This window comes from Mauremys mutica, chromosome 15 (genome assembly GCF_020497125.1).
Source record: "Mauremys mutica isolate MM-2020 ecotype Southern chromosome 15, ASM2049712v1, whole genome shotgun sequence".
Taxonomy (NCBI): Eukaryota; Metazoa; Chordata; order Testudines; family Geoemydidae; genus Mauremys; species Mauremys mutica.
This window is the reverse complement of record NC_059086.1, coordinates 19,369,045-19,391,746: the sequence shown is the minus strand read 5'-3', so window position 1 is coordinate 19,391,746 and position 22,702 is coordinate 19,369,045. Positions and strand designations below refer to the sequence as shown.

General features: G+C 58.3%; 2 protein-coding genes across 2 annotated transcripts; one reads left to right on the top strand and one right to left on the bottom strand.

The window, feature by feature from the left end:
* The first annotated feature begins 5,374 nt into the window (after positions 1 to 5,374).
* LOC123350081 (zinc finger protein 865-like) lies at positions 5,375 to 9,035 on the top strand. The gene is made up of 2 exons (XM_044988439.1): positions 5,375 to 5,425; positions 6,281 to 9,035. Exon 2 carries the CDS (start codon positions 6,299 to 6,301, stop codon positions 9,023 to 9,025), a length of 2,727 nt encoding a protein of 908 aa, XP_044844374.1. The 5' UTR covers positions 5,375 to 5,425; positions 6,281 to 6,298; the 3' UTR covers positions 9,026 to 9,035.
* Positions 9,036 to 17,833: 8,798 nt separating this feature from the next.
* On the bottom strand, positions 17,834 to 20,772 carry LOC123350316 (zinc finger protein 628-like). The gene is made up of 2 exons (XM_044988830.1): positions 20,689 to 20,772; positions 17,834 to 19,684 (listed from the first exon to the last, which is right to left on the bottom strand). The coding sequence occupies exon 2, from the start codon at positions 19,649 to 19,651 to the stop codon at positions 18,290 to 18,292; it is 1,362 nt and encodes a 453-aa protein (XP_044844765.1). The 5' UTR covers positions 19,652 to 19,684; positions 20,689 to 20,772; the 3' UTR covers positions 17,834 to 18,289.
* Between the last annotated feature and the right edge of the window lie 1,930 nt (positions 20,773 to 22,702).

Below are 22,702 nucleotides of genomic sequence, written 5' to 3'. Positions count from 1 at the left end.
CATCAAAAATCAAATATTTTATAAGTACAGGACAGTAAAATTAAACTAAAAATTAAAGTAAGATTTTAAATGTTAATATATTTAAACTAAATTAAACTAGACACAGCAAAACATTACAATGAAATATGATTGAAAGTTTAACCTTTTAATAACTGTAAAGTAAATTAAAATAGAATAAAATAAAACCATTGTTAAAATAAAATCAGATTTAAAATTTTAATAAAATTTAAAGAAAATGATCTAAATGAAAAATTGAAATAAGATTTACATTTTTAACGATTTAAAAAGAAAATGAAAATGAAAAATGGAAATCAAATAAGATGTAAAATTGTAATTTTTAAATTAAAATTAAAAATATAATAAAATTTAAAATAATTTTAAATGTAACATAAAAGTGAAAATAAAAAATTGAAAAACTTAAATGTTAACATTTTTAAAGTAAAATAAAATAATATGATTTAAAATATTAATAATTTAAAGTGAATGAAATAATATTAAAAATATAATTTATATTGAATATTTTTAATTTTAAAATTTAGATTTTGTTCCCTTTTTTAAAGACAAGCTAGTAGTAGAAGCTGGTAGGTCAGAACCCAGAAATATTAGAATTATTAAACAGAAAAGAAAAGAAAAATAAAGATCTAAGATCCAACTCACAACCCCCATGCTGACCCCTTCAGCTTCATGTCTTACAGTGGACTCCCTTCAGAGCAATCTTGCCTAGTGGCTAGAGCACTGCACAGGGCTGCAGCAAACCTGAGTTCTGTTGTGCCTCAGTTTCTCCCTGTGCCAAAGTCTCTCTTTTGTGAAGTACTTTGCAATCTACTGGTGCTATACAATAATTATTATTGTTTCCAGCTCGATTCCACTTTATGTTGCTCTGTTGAGTCTCCAAAATGTTCAGATCAATTCTTTTCCGTGTAAAAATTACAATTTTTGCAAAAGGAAAAATTGTTGACAAAAAAAATCTCTCCAGGGTGGAGTTATTTATTTATTTATTCGTTTTCATTGCCAGTTCAGATTGGCCAGTGTGGTCCCAGGGAGGCATTGGTCCAAAATGTAACGATCATTTTCGTAAAAAAATAAAATAAACATAAAATTTTATTTTTCAAAATTACAATTTTTGGTAAAGAAACAAACAAAAAAAATGAGTTCATGGTTGTTATAGTTTCTTCTCTTGGCAGTTTGAAGTTGGTCAGTTTAATGTCTCTGTGGCACATGTTCCACATTTATAATAAAACCATTTGCTATTAGAAAACCCCATTTTGAAAAATTACAATTTTTTGCACCTCCAACATTTTTTATTTAAAAAAAAATCAACTCAAGGTTTTTTGTTTATTGGTTTCTGTTGTTTCCTCATTGCCATGTTGGATAGGTCAGTTTTGTCACATGGTGGCCCATTTCCCCCCAAAAAATCAGTCCAAATTTTTTAAATAGCTAATTTTCCAATTTGCAAAATTTGGAAATCACAAGAGTTTTGATTTAAAAACAAATCTCTTCCAAGTTTTTACTGTTTTTTATGTTCTTTCTCCTCACTGCCTCTTTGGATCGCTCAGTTTGAGCACATGGCACTTAACTCCTTGGACGGCATTTGAATTTGTCCATCATTTTAAAAAAAATCATTTTCTATTGGCAGATCTCATTTAAAAAAAATTCAAACGTATGTTAACTTTTTAAAAGAAAATCAGTGGAAAATGGAAAATCAATGTGTGTCTGTGAATAGGTCCAGTTCAAAAACTAAAGCAACAAAACCATCTTCTACATTTTTACCAATTTTTTTTAAACGTTTAATTTTCTACAAGCTCTGGTAATGGAGTCTGCACTCCATGCTTTTCTGTTAAATCTGGGAGGAGAGTCTTTTTGATATAAGAAAAGTTTAAAATAAGTTTTGTAGGCTATTTTAGATAGATAGATAGATAGATAGATAGATAGATAGATAGATAGATAGATAGATAGATAGATAGATGGGGTGGATGGGGATAGACAGACAGATAGATAGAGGGAGTGGATGAGGATAGTTAGATAGATTAGATGGGGGGATGTATGGGGATGCATAGATGGATAGATAAGAACATAAGAACAACCACACTGGGTCACACCAATGGTCCATGTAGCCCAATATCCTGTCATCTGACAGTGGCTGGGGCCAGGGGCTTCAGAGGGAATGAACGGAACAGGGCAATTGACAAGTGATCCATCCCCTGTCGTTCAGTCCCAGCATCTGGCAGCCAGAGGTTTAGGGACACCCAGAGCATGGGGTTGGGTCCCTAACCAGCTTGGCTAATAGTCACTGATGGACCTGTCCTCCAGGAACGTATCTCGTTCTTTTTGGAACCCTGTTATACTTCTGGTCTCACAACCTCCCCTGGCAGTGAGTTCCACAGATTGACGGGGCGTTGGGTGAAGAAATACTTCCTGTTGCTTCTTTTAAACCGGCTACTTCTTACTTTCATCGGGTGACCCCTGGTTCTTATGTTATGGGAAGGAGTAAATAACATTTCCTGATTCACTTTCTCCACACCAGTCATGATTTTATAGACCTCCATCATATCCCCCTTAGTCGCCTCTTTTCCAAGCTGAAAAGTCCAAGTTTTATTAATCTCGCCTCATACGGAAGCCTTTCCAGCCCCCCGATCATTTTTGTTGCTGTTCTCTGCAGCTTTTCCAATTCTAATGTAACTTTTGTGAGCTGAGGTGACCAGAATTGCATGCAGGATTCAAGGGGTGGGCGGACCATGGATTTATATAGTGGCATTAGGATATTTTATGTCTTATTATCTATCCCTTTCTTAATGGCTCCTAACACTCGCTTAGCTTTTTTGACTGACGCTGCACATTGAGTGGATATTTTCAGAGAACTCTCCACAATGACTCCAAGATCTCTCTCTTGAGTGGTAACAGCTCATTTAGAGCCCAGCATTTTGTCTGTAGAGTTGGGATTATGTTTTCCAATGTGCATTACTTTGCATTTATCAGCTTTTCATTTCATCTGCCATTTTGTTGCCCAGTTCACCCAGTTTGGTGAGATTCCCTTTGTAGCTCTGCTTTGGACTTCACTGTCTTGAGTAGTTTGGTATCATCTGCAAATTTTGCCACCTCAGCTGCTTACCAGATCATTTATGAATATGCTGAACAGGACTGGGCCCAGTACAGACCCCTGGGGGACACCACTATTTACCTCTCTCCATTCTGAAAACTGACCATTTATACCCACCCCCTTTGTTTTCTGTCTTTTACCCAGTTACTAATCCATGAGAGGACCTTCCCTCTTATCCCACGACTGCTTAGTTTGCTGAAGAGCCTTTGGTGAGGGACCTTGTTAAAAGCTTTCTGAAAGTCCAGCTACACTGTATCCACCGGATCCCCCTTGTCCACATGCTTGTTGACCCCCTCAAAGAATTCTAGTAGATTGGCGAGGCATGATTTCCCTTTACAAAAGCTGTTCCCCAACAAATCATGTTCATCTATGTGTCTTCACAATTCTGTTCTTCATTGTAGTTTCAGCTAATTTGCCTGGCACTGAAGTTAGGCTGACTGGCCTGTGTTTGCCAAGATCACCTCTGGAGCCTTTTCGGTGTCAAATTAGCTATCCTCCAGTCATCTGGTACAGATGCTGATATAAGTGACAGGTTACGTACCTCAGTAAGTAGTTCTGCAATTTCCTATTTGAGTTCCTTTAGAAATCTTGGGTGAATACCATCCGGGTCAGGTGACTTATTACTGTTTAATTTATCAGTTTGTTCCAGAACCGCCTCTAATGACACATCAATCTGGGACAGTTCCTCAGGTTTGTCATCTAAAAAGCTAGATAGATAGATAGAGGGGGTGGCTGGGGATAGATAGATAGATAGATAGAAGTTCTTCTCATACTCTTACGTAGGCTTGGAAGGTTTGGGTTTTTTATGGGTCAATGTCAGTAAATGTCAATTTCACTGCGCGCACACAGGAAAAATATTTCCATTGATAATAATCGAAATTTAAAGCCTGGCAAAGTAGGAAAAATGCTGCTTGAAAATTTCTTAGCGGTTGGCTTAAGGCTCTTTGCTTTCTATATTTAAACACGTGATGTTGACAATTTGTGTTTTAATGGTTATACCAATTTAACTCTTTGCATCTCAGCGGCTACTGCCATTAAATAATTATTGTCTGGACTCCCTGTGCCAGAGACCTTCCCCCATCATTCCCCACCACCGTGAAAATTGAAATAAATAAAAATGCTTAAAAATAAATAGAACGAGCACTTGTGGCACCTTAGAGACTAACAAATTTATTTGGGCATAAGCTTTTGTGGGCTAAAACCCACTTCATCGGATGGTTCTTTTTGCTGATACAGACTAACACTGCTACCACTCTGAAACCTTAAAAATAAATGTCGATGTTGCCCGTGGAACAAAATAAAATCCGAATTCTGCCAAGCCTGCACTTGTGCTGGATCTGGGCTGGGTCTGCATTTGGTGTACAGTTTCTAAATGCATTTTGATAAGTGTTTTTTTTTAGTTACTTCAAAAAGTGCAAAATCTCCCTCTCGATTTAAAGTCCTTATTTCTGAAACACACGCACAATAAATCAAATGATCCATTACAAAAAAAACCTCAGATCAAATCTGATTTTTAAAAATTCAATCCCTCCCCACCCCCTGCCAATCAGCAAAAAATGGCAAAAAAGCAACACGTTTGTCTGGAAAACTTTTGCTGTCAAAAAAGGCTTTTCAATTAAAAAATAGGGGAGGGGGGTTCTAGCCCCGGAAGAACAGACAGGCTGGACCAGTGGCCCCAACTAGCCCAATATCCCAGCCCCGCAACCCCCCAGGGAACCTGTTATGGGTGAAGGTGGTGCCCCCAGAGCCCCTGCCATGGGGGGGGGCAACGACCCCCAGAACACCAGGCTGGGGGAGGAGAGACTGGGGGAGCCTGGGGTTTTGTGGGGGGTGGAAGGAGGGAAATGGGGTCGCTCCCGGCTCTGGCAGGGGAGTGGGGGGGAGCCAGGACCCTTGGATTCTCTCCCTGGATCTGGGGTGGGGAGTGGTGGGATGCGGGGGAACCCGGACGCCTGGGTTCTCTCCCCGCTGACGGGGTGGGGGGACTCGGACGCCTGGTTGGGGGGAAGGGAGGCTCGGACGCCTGGGTTCTCTCCCCGCGGGGTGGCGGGAGGGAGCTCGGACGCCTGGGTTCTCTCCCCACTGACGGGACGGGGTGGGGGAGTGGAGAGAGAGGCCCCCGCTAGGACCCGGCGGCGGCGGAAGTGGGGCGGCCCCAGTGAGGTGGGGCCGGGCCGGGGGGGCCGGTTCCGTCTCCGGTGGGGGCGGCGCTTCCGGCCGGGCCTGTCCGAGCTGGGATCCAGCAGCGGCCCCCCCCCGGCCCGCAGCCCCCCGGCCCCGAGCCCGGCCCCCCCCGCGCCCCCCGCCCGGAGCCGGGGCCCCCGAGAGGTGAGTGACCCCCGCGCCCCCCCCCCGGGTGTGTGTGCCCCACAGATCGCCCCTCCCCCACAGCCCGATCGCCCCCCTCAGCCCCTCCCCATAGACCCCCGTCCCTCCCCCCGCCCCATAGCCCCTCCCCCACAGACACCCCCACAGCCCCCCCCCGGAGGTGAGTGATCACCCATCGATACTGGTCCGGCTCCCTGCACCCCATACAGCCACCCGCACCCACCTGCTTCCCCCGCACCCCTCCCCGCCCCGGTACCCCCCAACTCCTTCAGCCAGGCGTGTTTCCCTCCCCCCAGTCCCTCAAATCGCCCCCCTTGCAAGAAAGATAAGTGACCCCCCCCAGCCTGTACACGGCCCACATCTCCCCCCCCCCCCGTCCCCCATGGACCCCTATATCCATACACCCCCTTCCCGGCCAGGGGCTTATATCCCCCCAGTGCTCCGCCCCTGCTGATAAAGCACTGGGCCCTCATGCCCCCCCCCCGAGGGGCTAGGGCGAGGGGTCCCCTTGTAACCAGTCCCCCCCCCGAGGGGCCGTGTCCCAGCGCAGGGCGAGGGGTCCCCTGTAACCAGCCCCCCCCCCGAGGGGCCGCGTCCCAGCGCTGGGCGAGGGGTCCCCTGTAACCAGCCCCCCCCCCGAGGGGCCGCGTCCCAGCGCTGGGCGAGGGGTCCCCGTGTAACCAGCCCCCCCCCCGAGGGGCCGCGTCCCAGCGCAGGGCGAGGGGTCCCCGCCCACACCCCAGAGGCTGGTGTGAATTGATCTCAGGCATTCAGAGTGTGCCGGGGGGGGGTCCCAGGTGGGGCGGGCAGCCTGACCCTGCTCTAACCCCCCCTCTCCCTGCCCCCTCCCGGCAGCGTCCCTCCCCGGAGGAGATGGAAGCGAATGCGAGCGACGAGGGCGTCCATTTCCAGAGCTACCCCTTCGACTTCCTGGAGTTCCTGAACCACCAGCGCTTCGAGCCCATGGAGGCCTACAACCAGGAGCACGCCAAGGCCGTGGCCTCGCTGCCCTGCCCCCAGCCGCCCTACGAGTATCCCCCGCCGCCCGCCGGCGCCCCCCACTTCGACCGCCCCGCCCCCGCCAAGCCCAAGGACTTCAAAGCCGAGGGCCCCGCCCCCTCCGCCTCCGGCGCCGCCCAGCCCAAGAAAGCCGAGCCCAGCGCTGGCCCCCCGCAGCAGTACAGCGCCGCCGCCGTGCCCACCGCCCCGCCGCTCTTCGACGGGGCGGGGGCTTTCGGCGCCCCCCAGTGGGGCATCGTGGACCTCTCGGGGCACCAGCACCTCTTCGGCAGCCTCAAGCGGGGGGTGGGCGCGGCCCCAGCCCCGGCAGCCCCCGCCGACGGCCCGGCCGGGAAAGACGACAAGAACTATTTCCGGCGGCTGAAGTACTTCATCGACCGGCGCTTCCCCTGCGGCGTGTGCCAGAAATCCTTCAAGCAGTCGTCCCACCTGGTGCAGCACATGCTGGTGCACACCGGCGAGCGGCCGTACGAGTGCTCCACCTGCGGCCGCACCTACAACCACATCTCCAGCCTCATCCGCCACCGGCGCTGCCACAAGGAGCCGCCCGAGGCCGGCCCGGTGGCCACTGCTGCCGCCGCCCCCCTGCCACCGCCAGCCCCGGCCGGGGGCACCGAGCCGGCCGGGGAAGGCAGCCCCGGCCCGGCCCAGCCCGATGGCCCCTTCACCTGCTCCCTGTGCTGGAAGGTCTTTAAGAAGCCGAGCCACCTGCACCAGCACCAGATCATCCACACCGGCGAGCGGCCCTTCAGCTGCTCCGTCTGCGAGAAGAGCTTCAACCGGCGCGAGAGCCTGAAGCGCCACATCAAGACCCACTCGGCCCTGCTGCGGGTGCCCTGCGGCGTCTGCGGCAAGGAGTTCCGGGACGCCGCCTACCTGCTCAAGCACCAGGCCTCCCACGCCGGCCTGCGCCCCGACTACAAGTGCGACGTCTGCGGCAAGGCCTACGCCGCGCCCCAGAGCCTGCTGCGCCATCGCCAGCTCCACGAAGGGGCCGCCGCCCCCCCCAAGGACGCCCCGGCTGCCGACTCGGCCCCGGCCGCCTACCAGGGGCCCTTCCTGCTCCCCAATGAGGCCCCCCATGCCGAGGGGGAGGCCAAGGCGGCTTTCGGCAACGCGGCGCTGCTGGGGCCCCACCCGCTGCTGCTGGGGGCCGGCAAGAGCTTCTGCTGCGGCATCTGCGGGCGCGGCTTCGGCCGGCGGGAGACGCTGAAGCGGCACGAGCGGATCCACACGGGCGAGAAGCCGCACCAGTGCTCGGTGTGCGGCAAGCGCTTCCGGGAGTCCTTCCACCTCACCAAGCACCACGTGGTGCACACCCGGGAGCGGCCCTACAAGTGCGAGCTGTGCGGCAAGGTCTTCGGCTACCCGCAGAGCCTCACCCGCCACAAGCAGATCCACCGGCTGCAGCTGCCCTGCGCCCTGGGGCCCGCCGGCGCCCTGCCCGCCGAGGGGCTGAGTTACGGCTGCTCCGACTGCGGCGAGCGCTTCCCCGACCTCTTCCACGTCATGAGCCACAAGGAGGCCCACATGGCCGACAAGCCGTACGCCTGCGACGCCTGCGGCAAATGCTTTGGCTTCATCGAGAACCTCATGTGGCACAAGCTGGTGCACCAGACGGCCCCCGAGCGGCTGCTGCCCGAGGGGGCCTGCGCCGAGGCCGCCCCGCCCCCCGGGCCCGCCGGCTGCCTGGAGAACGGGCTCCCCGGGGAGGCGCAGGCCGGTGCCGCCGCCGCCGGCCTGGCCTCCCTGGTGGCCCCGTCCGAGGAGCACCCCATGATCCCCAGCGGGGAGCGTTTCACCTGCGGCATCTGCGGGCAGAGCTTCAAGCACTTCCTGGCGCTGGTGACCCACAAGTACGTGCACCTGGTGCGGCGCACGCTGGGCTGCGCCGTGTGCGGGCGCAGCTTCGCCGGCGCCTACGACCTGCTGCTGCACCGCCGCACCCACCTGCAGAAGCGCCACTTCAGCTGCTCCGTCTGCGGCAAGCGCTTCTGGGAGGCGGCCCTGCTGATGCGCCACCAGCGCTGCCACACCGAGGAGCGGCCCTACCGCTGCGCCGTCTGCGGGCGCGGCTTCCTGCGCTCCTGGTACCTGCGCCAGCACAAGGTGGTGCACACGGGCGAGCGGGCCTACAAGTGCGCCCTGTGCAACAAGCGCTTCGCCCAGTCCTCCAGCCTGGCCGAGCACCAGCGCCTCCACGTGGTGGCCCGGCCCCAGCGCTGCCAGACCTGCGGCAAGACCTTCCGCTACCGCTCCAACCTGCTGGAGCACCAGCGCGTGCACCTGGGGGAGAAGGTGTACCGCTGCGACCTCTGCAGCAAGAGCTTCTTCTACCTCTCGTCCATCCTGCGGCACCAGCGGGCCCACAACGCCCGCCGCGACCTGCGCTGCTCCGCCTGCCTCAAGCTCTTCAAGGACCCCAAGTACTTCAGCAAGCACGTGCAGACCCACCAGGGCGGGCACCCCTTCAAGTGCAGCACCTGCGGCGAGGCCTTCGCCAACACCTACGGCCTGAAGAAACACCGGCACCTCCACAAGCTGGAGCGCCTGGCCGCCCTGGGCCACAAGGACCCCTGAGGGGGAGAGACGGGGGAGATTGAAGGGGGGGCAGGTTGGGGGCAGACCCCTTAGTGCTACATATCCACTGGGGTGGGGGGCAGGTTGGGGGCAGACCCCTTAGTGCCACATGTCCACTGGGGTGGGGGGCAGGTTGGGGGCAGACCCCTTAGTGCCACATATCCACTGGGGTGGGGGGCAGGTTGGGGGCAGACCCCTTAGTGCCACATATCCACTGGGGTTGGGTGCAGACCTCTTTAGTGCTACAGAGCCACTGGGATGTGTGGTAGGTTGGGGGGCAGACCCCTTAGTGCCATTTGTCCACTGGGGTGGGAGGCAGGCTGGGGGGCAGACTCCTTAGTTCCACTTATCCAGTGGGATGGGGTGCAGACCTCTTAGTGCCACATAACCACCGGGGTGGGAGGCAGGTTGGGGGCAGACCCCTTAGTGTCATGTATCCACCAGGAGGGTGAAAGGTTGGGGGGGCAGACCCCTTACTTCCACGTAACCACCGGGGTAGGAGGCAGGTTGGGGGGCAGACCCCTTAGTGCCGCGTATCCACTGGGGTAGGAGGCAGGTTGGGGGCAGACCCCTTAGTGCTGCGTATCCACCAGGGTAGGAGGCAGGTTGGGGGGCAGACCCCTTAGTGCTGCGTATCCACCAGGGTAGGAGGCAGGTTGGGGGGCAGATCCCTTAGTGCCGCGTATCCACTGGGGTAGGAGGCAGGTTGGGGGGAGGCCCTCTGTGGTGGCCCCCCGTTTCCATGCAGGAACCTAGGACTCAGTGGCCCCCTTGGGTGACCACCCTGCCCTGCCGAAGGACATCTCGACCCCTCCCGATTTAAGGGAGCCTCCTCCGCCCCCGCTGATGGGCCACGGGCTCCCCGCCGGGCAGAGGCTGCTGGACCTGGCACTGCCGAGGGGACGAGACCTGGACCCGGCCCGCTCCCAGTGCCCCCTTGGATTGACGGGGGGAGTTTGGTGGGTCTCGCCGGCTGACTGTGCCCAGTGGTGCAGGCTGGGATCCCGGCGGACTGACCCCCGGCCGGCGTCTGGACAGTGGCACCCAGCCAGGGCTCGACACGGCCAGGGGCACCCCGGGCTTCTCCCTCCCCACGCAGCCGCCTGGAGCTGGCCTGGCCAGGACCTGAATCCCGCCGGAGGGGGGCCAGGGCCGTCTGAAGGAGGCGCTCGCTGCAGGACCCGGCGCTCGTGCCGCGGGGACTCCGCCCACCCACGTGGCGCTCCCCGGGACTGGAGACTAATGCTGGGGGGCTGGTGACCTCCCCAACTCCCCAGGACACAGGAGCTGTGCCGCGATTCGCTGGCAAAGCCCCCAGGCGGCTCTGCGGTGCCCAGCTCGGCAGGATGGGCCCTGGGGCGTCCTGGCGCCAGTGTGGAGCTGGTAATCAGGGCTGGGGGGTGGGGCAGCAGCTGGCTGTGCAGTGGGGCTGCCTCCCCCCGAGTGGGGCCAGCCCTGGGGCTCAGACCGCGGGGGTGGGGCAGGTCTGCCACAACGAACTCTCCACGGGGCAGACAGGTCCTAGTGGCTGGATCTGGGGGTTAACCCAGCTGGTCGGAAGTGCATGGCCCAGGGGGCGGCTCTGTTCTAACCTGAACTAGCAGCACGGAGCAGCCCCCTGCGGGCGGGAAGCTCAGAGCCACGGCCAGACACGCCAGGAGCTGCAGCAAATATTCTGGCTAGCTGGCTGGCTACCCTTCCCTCCCTCCCCATCCCTCCGTCTGTCCATCACTCCATCCATCCCCATCGCCATCCATCCATCCCCCCCGTCGATACACCTCCATCCCCATCCCTCCACCTGTCAGCCTCCATCCATCCCCATCTGTCCATCACTCCATCCATCCCCATCCATCCATCCCCCCGTCGATACACCTCCATCCCCATCCCTCCACCTGTCAGCCTCCATCCATCCCCATCCCTCCATCTGTCCATCACTCCATCCATCCATCCATCCCCCCGTCGATACACCTCCATCCCCATCCCTCCACCTGTCAGCCTCCATCCATCCCCATCTGTCCATCACTCCATCCATCCCCATCCATCCATCCCCCCGTCGATACACCTCCATCCCCATCCCTCCACCTGTCAGCCTCCATCCATCCCCATCCCTCCATCTGTCCATCACTCCATCCATCCATCCATCCCTCCATCCCTCCCTCCCTCCATACACCTCCATCCCCGTCCATCCATCTGTCTCTCACTCCATCCATCCCCATCCCCATCCATGCATCCCTCTCTCCTTCCCTCCATCCATCATCCCTCCTTCCATCCCTCCATCCCCCCACCTCCATACCCATCCATCCCTCCCTTCTTCCCTCCCTCCACCCACCCCATCCATCCGCCCCTCACTCCATCCATCCCCATAGACACCACCATCCCTCCCTCCCTTCTTTCCTCCCTCCATCCACCCCTATACACCTCCATCCATCCGTCCCTCCATCCCCAACCATCCATCTGTCCCTCACTCCATATCCATACCCACTCATCCCTCTGTCCCTTGCTCCCTCCATCCCCATCCACCCATCTGTCCAGCCATCCCCATACTCACCTGTCGCTCTCTCTCCCCACACTGGCTGTCTCACCCTGTATACACCCATCATCCCTCTCTCTGCCTGTCTGTCTGTCTCTCCCCATATGCACCCATCTCCGTCTGTCTCAGGGGCTTTCTCCCTGGGGGTCCACAGACCATGGCTGGGATTTCCAAAGGGCTCTGCACCTCCATTCGAAATGGTTAGGGGTCCCCAAATGAAACTGGTCTAGCGTATCCCTCTAACACCCACTCACAGCTCTGTGTGTTTCACACTCCTCGATCTATCTGACTCCTGGGTTCTCGCCCTGGCTCTGGCAGGGGAGCGGGGGCTAGTGGTTAGAGCGGGGGGGGGGGAGGCTGGGAGCCAGGACTCCTGGGTTCTATCCTGGCTCTGGGTAGGGAGTGGGGGGAGTCAGGCCTGGCTCAGCGGCGGTGGGGAAGGGCACCCCCAGCTCCTTCCATCGCGCCGGCGCCTCTCGGGGGGGGGGCAGGGAGCCACCAAGCAGGGCGACCGCTGCACCCTGGAAAGGGGGTGTCGCAGGGGTCCCTGCGCTTTGGGCCATGGGCAGAGCCAGGACCCCAGGCAAACCAGCGGGTGGCTCCTACCGGAGACTGGCCATGCCCAGCCCTGCCAACTCCTCCCCTGCCATTTTATTTTATAACCACACAGCGCTATAAATACATATAAATATATAGATATATAATTTTCTAACCCCAGAGAGCAGAGCCAGGGCTGAGCTGCCCCGGTCACACCTGGTGCTGCCTCCCCCCCCCCCCCCCACAATGGAATGTCTCTCTCCCCCATCCGCACAAATTCACTCCTCCTCCCCCCCGGGCTGGCGGAGACCCCAGGGCTGCTGGGTCCTGGTTGGGAAAGGGAGGGAGGGGACTGGCGTGGGGGCAGGGGAGGGGCGCGTGTGTGTCTGTCAAACTCAACCCCTGTCCCCTGCTGTTGACATGTAACTTCCCTGGTGTTGTACAGATGAAACTGATATTAAAAACCGTGGATGCATATTTATTAGGTGTATTACGGTAGCTCTGGGCACCCAGCCATGGCTTGGGACCCCACTGCGCTAGGCATTGTACATTGTGTATTAGGTGTATTACGGTAGCTCTAGGTGCCCAACCATGGCCTGGGACCCCACTGCGCTAGGCGCTGTACATTGTGTATTAGGTGTATTACGGTAGCTCTAGGTGCCCAACCATGGCCTGGGACCCCACTTCACTAGGTGCTGTACACTGTGTATTAGGTGTATTATGGTAGTTCTAAGTGCCCAGCCATGGCCTGGGACCCCACTGCGCTAGGCATTGTACATTGTGTATTAGCTGTATTATGGTAGCTCTAGGTGCCCAACCATGGCCTGGGACCCCACTGCGCTAGGCGCTGTACATTGTGTATTTGGTATATTACGGTAGTTCTAAGTGCCCAGCCATGGCCTGGGACCCCCCTGCGCTAGGGGCTGTACATTGTGTATTAGGTGTATTACGGTAGTTCTAAGTGCCCAGCCATGGCCTGGGATCTCACTGCGCTAGGGGCTGTACCCCATCCCACCGCAGGAGAAGGAACCAGCAGTGGAGGGACTGTGAGCGTACTCGGGGGGAGGCCTGGCTTCCCGCAGCATCCCGGGATGAGCCCCGGGGGCCAGAGGTGAGCTGGAGCCAGTTGCTAAATTTAGAAGCCCTTTAGAACCAATTGTCCTGGCCCCAGCTCACCTCATTCTGCCTCTGCCTCCTCCTCGAATGCTCCCCCGGCTTCTCCCCCTCCCCGGCTTCCCGCATATCAGCTGTTTGCGCGGGAGGGCTGAGAAGGAAGCAGCGGCTTCCCGCAGGCAGCGCGGTAAGGGGGCAGGGGGCAGGGAGGGGGTGTTGGATAGAGGGCTGGGGAGTTGGGGGGGGATTAGTGTCGGGGCGGTCAGAGGGCAGGGAACAGGGGGATTGAATGGGGGCAAAGGTCCCGGGGGGGCAGTCAGGAAGAAGCAGGATGGGGCGGTGGGGGGCAGTCAGGGGTAGGGATTCCAGGGGCAGTCGGGACAGAGAGAAGGGGTGGTTGGATGGGGCAGGGGTCCTGGGGGGCCATCAGGAATGACAGGAGTGGTTGGATGGGGCGGCAGGGGGCAGTCAGGGGACAGGGAAGGGGGGTGGATGGGGTAGGGGTACTGGGGGGGCTGTCAAGGAACATGGGGGTTGGATGGGGCAGGAGTCCCAGGTGGGGGGGGACACGACCCCCTCGTGGGGTGAGGAGGAGGGAACCGGTTGTTAATATTTTGGCAGCTCATCACTGCCGGGGGCCATTCTCTGAGCCACCCCATCTTGGGGGTCCCCCCATTGGAGCCCCTGCTGGTTGCGGTGGGGCCTGCTGCACTGAAGTGTTGGCTTGGCCCTGCCTCAGCGCGGGGGGCCGGCGCTGGGCGAGATCCCCTCCGGCCCGAGGCGTCTCGGATTCGGTGTCAGTGTCCAGCACCTGCTCCCCAAACCCAGCCACCAAAATGAGCCCAAAGGATCCCTCCCCCCCAGAGACCCAGCCAGGCTGTGCCCCAGGCTGGGAACCAGCGGGGCGGCCAAGCCCCGTACCAGGGTGGGGAGTGAGGGGAGACGTGCCCAGCCAGTGCCGTGGGGCGGGCGATACGGTGACAGCGATGGGCTCGGAGAACCGGCTTTGCGGCAGCATCCTGGCAGCGGGCCTGGCTGGGCACCGGGGAGGGAGGACGGGCCGGGGAATCCCAGAACCATCCTGCAGGGGACCCCATTGATGCAGCCCGGCTGGGAGGCTCCGGAGAGGGGTCCGAGCCGCAGGTTAAGGGTCCCGGGGCAGGGAGGCTGGGGGTGCTGGCTGCAGGGATGGCGACAGGAGAGCTTGGGGGGGAAGACGGGTGAGCTGGGGCTCCCTCTGGCCGGGGTGGGGAACGTGGCAATCACAGCAAGGGCCCATCTGCCCTGGTATCCCGGCTCCCAACGGGCCCCATGCTCTGGGCAGGGAGCGGGGGCTGGGAGCCAGGACTCCTGGGCTCTATACCTGGCTCTGGGAGGGGAGGGGGGTCTACTGGTTAGAGCAGGGGGGGCTGGGAGCCAGGACTCCTGGGTTCTAGTGGTGGGACCTGGGGTGGGGAGGCACCTGGGAGGCCGGACTCCTGGGTTCCCTTCCCTGTCTCCCTGTGGGGCCAGTCCCCGCCCCCGGAGCAGTGCAGCACACGCCTGTGCCCACGCCAGTTTTCTGAGCTCTGCCCCGAGGCCTGGGTTGCCCCGTGGGGGTCACAAAGTGCAGTGCAGCCCCTGAGCGCTCCGGCAGAGGGGCAGCCGCCGCCCCCGGCCCGGTGCGGGTGACATGGGCCTGGTGCTGCTCCCTGAGCACCAGCCGCTGGCATTGTGGGGGTCAGCAACCCCACACCACCAGGGGGCCTCCAATGGGGGCCCCCCAGGGTGGGGTGGCCGAGAGCAGAGTGTGGGCCCCAGGGCTCAGGCTAGGGGGGACTCTGCAAGGATCCAGCGCCTCTCGGGGGAATCGCTGCTCCCCAGGCGCCGCGCTGGGCCATGCTCCTGGCTACAGCGGCCCCCAGGCTCCCAAAAGCTCGGGGGGCCCGGGATGCTGCAGGAAGCCAGGCCTCCCCCCACCCATCCACTCGCAGCCCCTAGCCACGCCCAGGTGTTGGCATCGCCGGTGGGACCGGACGCAGCCCCCCCTTGGCGTGAGCCAGGCACGGAGGAGCTGGACGGGGCCGCGAGGGGGCACCTCACACCCCCCACACAGTGGGGCAGGGCCAAGTGCCCCCAGCGCATCTCGGACAGGGGCTCGCCTGACCCGTCTAAACCCCTCCGGTGATTGGGACCCGCCGGGAGCCGCCCCCAGAGCTGCACAGGTCCCCAGTATCCAAGCTCACGCCCCCTTGCTGCGGATTCAGCCCTTCGCCGCCCGGCCGAGCTCCGTGGAGACGCGCTTTGTGCTGGGCTCTCTTCAATTTCAGCTGGTCGAGTTCAGAGCCTTTCGCGCCTTGGTCACGCGTGGCTCCGGGTTCCAGGCCCACAGATCACCGGCACGTGGGACCTACCATGACCACGGGCTCCTAGATCCCAGGCTGGACGGGGACGAGCAAATTTCAGCCAGAGCCGCGTCATGGGATTTGTGGAGCACTGAGAAAACTCAAACCCCAGCAGCTGAATTAAGGATTGGGGGCCCAGCGCCACCATGGCATTTCCACTGCTCTCGCCCAGGGGCCTCACATTACGGGTGAGCCAGTTTTGAGAGCTGGAATAAATCAAGGCCTGTGTCTCATTTAATTCTCAAAATCTTTCGTTTCCCTTGGGCCTAAAAACAGCTGCCTCTGGGGTAGGGCGGGGGGCGGGGGCTGGTCATACAGGAACCCCTCGCCCGGTGAGGAAATGCGACCACTTCTGGGGTGGGGGGGGCTCTATACAGGAACCCTTCGCATGGGGCTGAGATGTGGCCCTTCTGGGGTGGGGCACGGGGGCTGTTTATACACGGATCCCTCACCCGGTGCTAGACATGGCCCCTCTGGGGCAGGAGCTGTTAAGATGGGGATGTGGCACTGAGATGTGGCCCCTCTGGGGTCTCGGGCAGGGCTGTTTTTTACAGGGACCCCGCGCCTGGCACAGAGAGGGCCCATGGGTGTGATCTCATGCAAAGCCGGCGCAATACCGGGCTAGATGGGCACATTGGTTCGATCCTCTGTCCTTAAGGGGCGTTATCAGCTCCTCCTCCCCTTGTGGGGCCAGGGAAGCAGGGGGGAGAGAGGCCCATTGAAAGGAGGGTGACCAGACAGCAAGTGTGAAAAATCAGGACAGGGGTGGGGGGTAATAGGAGCCTATATAAGACCCAAAAATCGGGCCTGTCCCTATAACATCGGGACATCTGGTCGCCCTAGGGCTGGCCGAAACGTAGCAAGTCATTTCAAGCTTGGCTGATGATTTTTTTTTCACCTTTTGGGGGGTGGAAGAAAGCCACAGCAGTGCACAATCTTCCCTGACCGCGTTCACTGAAACAAAGGGACATTGGTGAGTATTTTTCACCAGGACGGCAAACGTTTTCCACGCATGTCGCACGTTTTTTGTGATCCCCCCCTCACACACACACACACCCCTTTTTCTTGGGGAGGTTTTTGTAGATTCCAAGGCCAGAACTGACATCTGTGATCAGCGTCTCTGACCCCCCCGTGTAGCCCCAGGCCAGAGACCTGCCCTGAAAGAATCCCCAGAGCAGAGCCGTTAGAAAACCAGCCAATCTTGATGTAACAATTGTAGGTGATGGAGAATCCGCCATGACCCTGGGGAAATTGTTCCGATGGTTAATTACACTATTCAAAATTTACACCTTATTTTCCGGTTGGAATTTGGCTAGCGTTAGCTTCCAGCCATCGGATGGTGTTGGACCTTCCTCTGCTGGATTGAAGAGCCGGTTAGTAAAGATTTGTTCCCCCGGGAGGTACTGATAACCAGGGAACAAGTCACCCCTGAACCTTCTCTCTGTGCCGCTAACTAGATTGAGCTCCTGGAGTCTCTCCCTCTCAGGCGGGTTTTCCCGCCATTCTCCTGGTTCTTCTCTGACCCCTCTCAGATTGATCACCATCCTTCCTGACTGGTGGGCACCAGAACTGGACACGGGATCCCAGCAGTGATGGATCCATGGGTAAAATAACCTCCCTGCGCCTATGCAAGAGCCCCGTTTTTGCATCCCATGATCGCGTTAGGTCTTTTGGCCACAGCGTGACACCGGGAGCTTCTGCTCTGCTGATTATCCACCATGCCCACCCCCAAATCTTTGTCAGAGTCGCTGCTCCCCAGGAGAGGGTCCCCCAGCCACCTGCCCGCCCCCCAATCATTGTCAGAGTCGCTGCTCCCCAGGAGAGGGTCCCCCTGCCCACCTGCCTGCCCCCCAATCATTGTCAGAGTTGCTGCTCCCCAGGAGAGGGTCCCCCAGCTGCCCGCCCGACTGACATCTCAGTTCCTAGCTGAATACCTTGGCATTTACTGGATCAGTGACGTGGCCTCTTTGGTACTGGCCACTCCTGCCATTTTTAGGTCACCTGCAAACTTGCTGGGCAATGATTTTATGTTTTCTCCCAGGCCGTTCATAAAAACAGTAAATAGTGTCGGGCCGAGAACAGGTCCCTAAGGGACCCCGCGGGAAACACACCCGCTGGATGACGCGGCCCCAGTAACCGTTACATTTTGAGCTCTATCAGTTAGCCAGTTTTTAAGCCATTTATCGTAGGCCACGGTTATTGGGCACCATTCTAGTTTCTTAATCAAGATACCAAGTCAAAATATTAGATCAAAACGATGACCTTTATCAACCAAGCTTGTAATCCCTGGAGAATCGGGGGGAAATTGATTTGTTTTGCAGGTTATTTTCCACCCTGTGGAGGGGAAATGTCCCCACAATGTTTTATATCGGGTGGGAGACGTTCCGGTTATTTTTGGGGTTTTGGGTTGGAAAAAAATTCATCCCACAAAAGGTGAAAAGCAACGTGGTGAAAACTGGGCGGGTGAACACTTCCCCCAACCGCGCTCCAGAGCATCCCCCAGCAGGACATACGTGGAGGGGAGATCGTTGCTAGCAGAGGATTCGGCTGAGGCATTTTCACTCTCAGCCCAGTGCCCACCGCCTGGCCATGCCACGGCCTCCCCGACTGCGCCACATGCCAACGGCTGCTGCCCAGCCTGGATGTGGGCATTCAGGCAAGTGGCGGGTGCCCGGGCCGGCCATGGGCCCCACCCCGCGCTCACCCCAGCGGCGGGTGCATGGCCTGGAGGTGCCGGATCACCCACCGGCGCTCCTGGAAGCCCTTTCCGCAGATGGCGCAGCGGTGGGGGCGCTCCCCGGAGTGCACCCGCCGGTGCTTGGCGAAGTTGGAGGCGTTGTTGAAGCTCTTGGGGCAGACGGGGCAGCGGAAGGGGCGCTCGCCCGTGTGGATGCGCTGGTGGGTGGACAGGGCCGAGGCCTGGGTGAAGCGCTTGCTGCAGACCCCGCAGGCGAAGGGGCGCTCGCCCGTGTGCACCCGCAGGTGCTCCTTCAGGTCCGTGGCCCGCCTGAAACGCTTGGAGCACACGAAGCAGATGTATTGGCGGGCATCGGGCGGGGGGGCGGGCGGCCTGCCGCGTGGGGAACGGGCATCGGGGCTCGGGCACCAGGGAGCGGCATGGACTGGCACACGCAGCTCGTGGGTATCAGGGCTCGGGCACAGTTGGGGCGCCCGGTCCAGCTTTTCCAGCAAGAAGCAGCGAGCACGACCACCCTCCTCTTCCTCAGCCATTCTTCCTCCATTGCCAGCTTCCCCGCAGCCCGAGTCGCTGGGGGACAGCCGGGCACCCGTGCCAGGGACAGGGGAGCCCTGCTCTGCATCTCGCTCCACTGCCAGACGCTGCCATGCCCCAGGGCACCGGCTGTCCGCCAGCCCCACTGCCGACAGGGACGGGCAGGCACCATTAGCCGGGAAGTCAGGCCTGGGGCCCTCGGCAGAGGACCCAAGGGACGCCCAAGTTAGCGCCAGCCCCTTGGCGTCACTGTCGCCGTCTCGCGCCAGGTCCTTGGCACACCCACCAGTGTCCCACTGGCTCGGGGAGGCAGGGGGGCAGGCGGGTTCGCTGCCCGGGGGCTGGGCGTGGATGCGCTGGTGCTTCTTGAAGTTGGAGGCGTCGCTGAAGCTCTTGGGGCAGCCGGGGCAGCGGAAGGGGCGCTCGCCCGTGTGGAGGCGCAGGTGGCCGGTCAGCACCGAGGACTGGGTGAAGCGCTTGCCGCACGCCCGGCAGCGGTAGGGGCGCTCGCCCGTGTGCACCCGCTCGTGGGCCCGCCGGTCCGAGGAGCGCTTGAAGCGCTTGGGGCAGAATGAGCAGGCGTAGGGCTTAGCCGGGGGGCCGGCGTCCCACCCGGCACCGGGGCGTGGCTGCGGGGGCGCTGCCGGGGCAAGGAACAGGCGCAGCCCCGGGTGGGCGTGGCAGCGGGTGCTGAGGCCCCCGGCCCCCTCCTGGCACAGCAGCTCCGAGACGTACTCCGGGCACCCGGCTCCTTCCTCCTCCTCTTCCTCCTTCACCCTCAGCACCTGGATCTCCAGGGGCTCCCCCGCCAGCCTGCGCTGCCCCCTCATGGGGGCTGGGGTCTCCAGGCCACCCCCCAACCCCTGTGGGAAAGAGGGAAAGGAAGGGTGTAAACACACGGGAGAGACAAACGGGGATGGGAATAGAACCCAGGAGTCCTGGCTCCCAGCCCCCCCCCCCGCTCTACCCACTGGCCCCCACTCCCCTCCCAGTGCCAGAGGGAGAACCCAGGAGTCCTGGTTCCCAGTCCCCCCCCTGCTCTACCCACTGGCCCCCACTCCCCTCCCAGAGACAGGGAGAGAACCCAGGCGTCCTGGCTCCAGCCCTTCAAGTGAATCTGCTGGCTGTCTGGGGGGGCTGGGCCCCCACCCCCGGGGGCCCACAGGGAGCAGCCGGGCTCGGCGCTGGGTCCGGCACAGAGCGGGGGGGGCTGCCTGGTGGGCAGGGCCCCCCCCAGCTGGAGTCTCCCACCGGCCCATTTAACCCCTGAGTGGCCAGGGGGGATCCCCAGCCCCATGCACGGCCCCCCCTCCCCCCTCACCTGGCCCGGGTCAACGCCGCCCCCGGGCCGCCCCGCCCCTTTAAGGGCCCAAATCCCGGGATTTAAAGGGGAGGGAGGCGGAGATTTTCGTGTCCGGCCTTTCTTGTCCGCGGTCAAAAAAATCAAAGCTGGGCTGTTTTTCTTTAAAGAGACATGGGGGGGGGGGTGTCCCCCAGCTTCCCCTGCCCCCACCGGGAAGGAACAGATTCACCCCGCCCCCCGTTGGGCTGTGAAGGGCGAACCCAGGAGTCCTGACTCCCAGCCCCCTAGTGACCACTCCCCTCCCAGAGCCAGGGAGAGAACCCAGGAGTCCAGGCTCCCAGCCCACCGCCCCCCCCCCGCTCTAACCACTAGCCCCCACTCCCCTCCCAGAGCCTGTTAGAACCCAGGAGTCCAGGCTCCCAGCCCCCCCCCAACCACTAGCCCCCACTCCCCTCCCAGAGCCTGAGAGAACCCAGGAGTCCTGGCCCTCAGTCCCCCTGCTCTAAGCCACCAGACCTTGGGGGCGGGGGTCCATGGGAGAACCAACATCCAAACCCAGCTCACCTCTAAGCCAGGCAATGAGCCAGGGTGGTTCTCTGGCTCCCTCGAGTGGCTGGCGCACACACAGGGTGCGTCTACACAGCACACCGAGCCTGGCTCTGACTCACACTTGAGCCAAATCCCTCACACAAATCAGCCTGACTCGGGTCAGCCCGCACTCGGGACCTGGCTCCCAGGGCCCCGCTGGGGCGGGCGGGCGGGGGGGGGAGAGCCCGCGTTCTGCTGAGCCGCCGAGCCAAACCCTCTTTCTGCAGCGCAGACGCAGCTGTAAACCCAGGTTTCCAATTCAGTGTGGACGCGCAGGCACCGGCTTGGCCACACCGAGTCCCAAAGACCCGGGTACACAGTGCAGTGTGCACGTACCTTAACTGGCCCAGACATATGAGAGGCTGGGCCGGACATCCTACCAGGTAATGAAACCCATCGTTTCTGGCAGGAAGTTTTGAAAACCTGTCTTCTTTTTATCAAAATCCCCTGCTACATTTTTTGACGGAGCTGCCCCAAAAAAACAACCAACCCACCCCTGAAAAAATGTCAGTCTTTGACGCAAATCACAGAATCTCAGGGTTGGAAGGGACCTCAGGTCATCTAGTCCAACCCCCAGCTCAAAGCAGGGCCAAGCCCCAGACAGATTTTTGCCCCAGATCTCTAAATGGCCCCCTCAATGATTGAACTCACAACCCCGGGGTTTAGTAGGCCGGTGCTTAAACCACTGAGCTATCCCTCCCCACAATGACTAGAGCTTGGTTAAAACAAATTCTGGTGCAAAAATTCTGGTTGTCAAACTGAGTCTTGAAAACCGACTGGGTAAACAATTGGTTTGTTTCTGCTCATAAATTTCACCTTTCAAATATTTTTGTTGCTTGGTGAAAGTTTCGAGAGTTTTGTTTAAGAAAACGGTTCATTAAAACATGTCGGTTTTCTTGCTGTTGAGAAACCATTTTTAGTAAAATGATCGTAATAAAAATGTCAGGATTGGAAAAACGTGGAATAAAAAATTGGAAAAAATGTGTGTTTCTGCTAAAATAAATTGCAACTATTTTTATTTGAATAATGTGATTCGCAGTTACAATTTTTAATTTCAAAAACTGGTTTTTTCCCCCAAAACTATTTTCAGTTTAGAAAATGTATTTTTTGATCAAAAGTTTTGGGATTTTAAACACGATTTTCAGTTGAAACAAACTGGGGTTTCAAAATGCATCTTCAGTCAACTAAATTGGTTTTTCAACCACATTCTCCGTCCATTTCTTTTGCTTTTGGTACCAACGTTGGATCCTCAAAACCCCCAAACTTTTAATGAAAAACTGAAGATTTTCACCCCCGAAATGTCAGTTTTCTTGGTCCAATCACCTGGTAAAAAAAAGGGGTTTTGCTGGAAAATACCTGTGGTGAGACATGCCTGGTAAATAGCCGCTTGGGACCCAAAACCGTGTCTTGCCTGATGTACTTTTTGGTACCAAACCCAGCCCCTAGCTCCCCTCCAGCAATGAGCTGGGCTCTGCCACACCCGCAGCCCTGCCCTGCCGGAATTCAAACCCCAGGCCCAACACTTCATTCCACACACACAAAAACAACCAAAAAAAAAAGTGTTTTAATTAATAATTAAAAAACCGAGATAACGGAGATTCCCCCGTAAATCGGAGCTGTGGAGAGGGAGCAGCTGGCCAGGCCGGGCACCTTGGAGTGATCTGGGCTTGACGGCCCGTGGGGCCAGTTCTGTTATTGGATTTCCTTCTCTGGGGCGATTGGGAGTCCTGGGGGCGGGGGCTGCTCCCCTGCCTCCACCTGCAGCCGTTTGGGGGCGCCAGACCGAAAAACATGACGTGAAGCTTGGTCCCGGTGCATGGTGGGCCTGCCGTGATGGCCCCCAGCCGTTGGTCACTGTTTGAGGCAGGATACCGGGGCAGATGGGCCTCTGGGACTGATCCGGGGGCAGGGAGCGGGTGGGATACCAGGTTAGCTAGGCCAGTGGGGCTGCTCCACGGAGCAGGAGAGGGCCGGATACCGGGGTAGATGG

Bases quoted from the DNA above. Each gene is read 5' to 3' on its own strand.
- LOC123350316 (XM_044988830.1), bottom strand. From the start codon at position 19,651: ATGAGGGGGCAGCGCAGGCTGGCGGGGGAGCCCCTGGAGATCCAGGTG.
- LOC123350081 (XM_044988439.1), top strand. From the start codon at position 6,299: ATGGAAGCGAATGCGAGCGACGAGGGCGTCCATTTCCAGAGCTACCCC.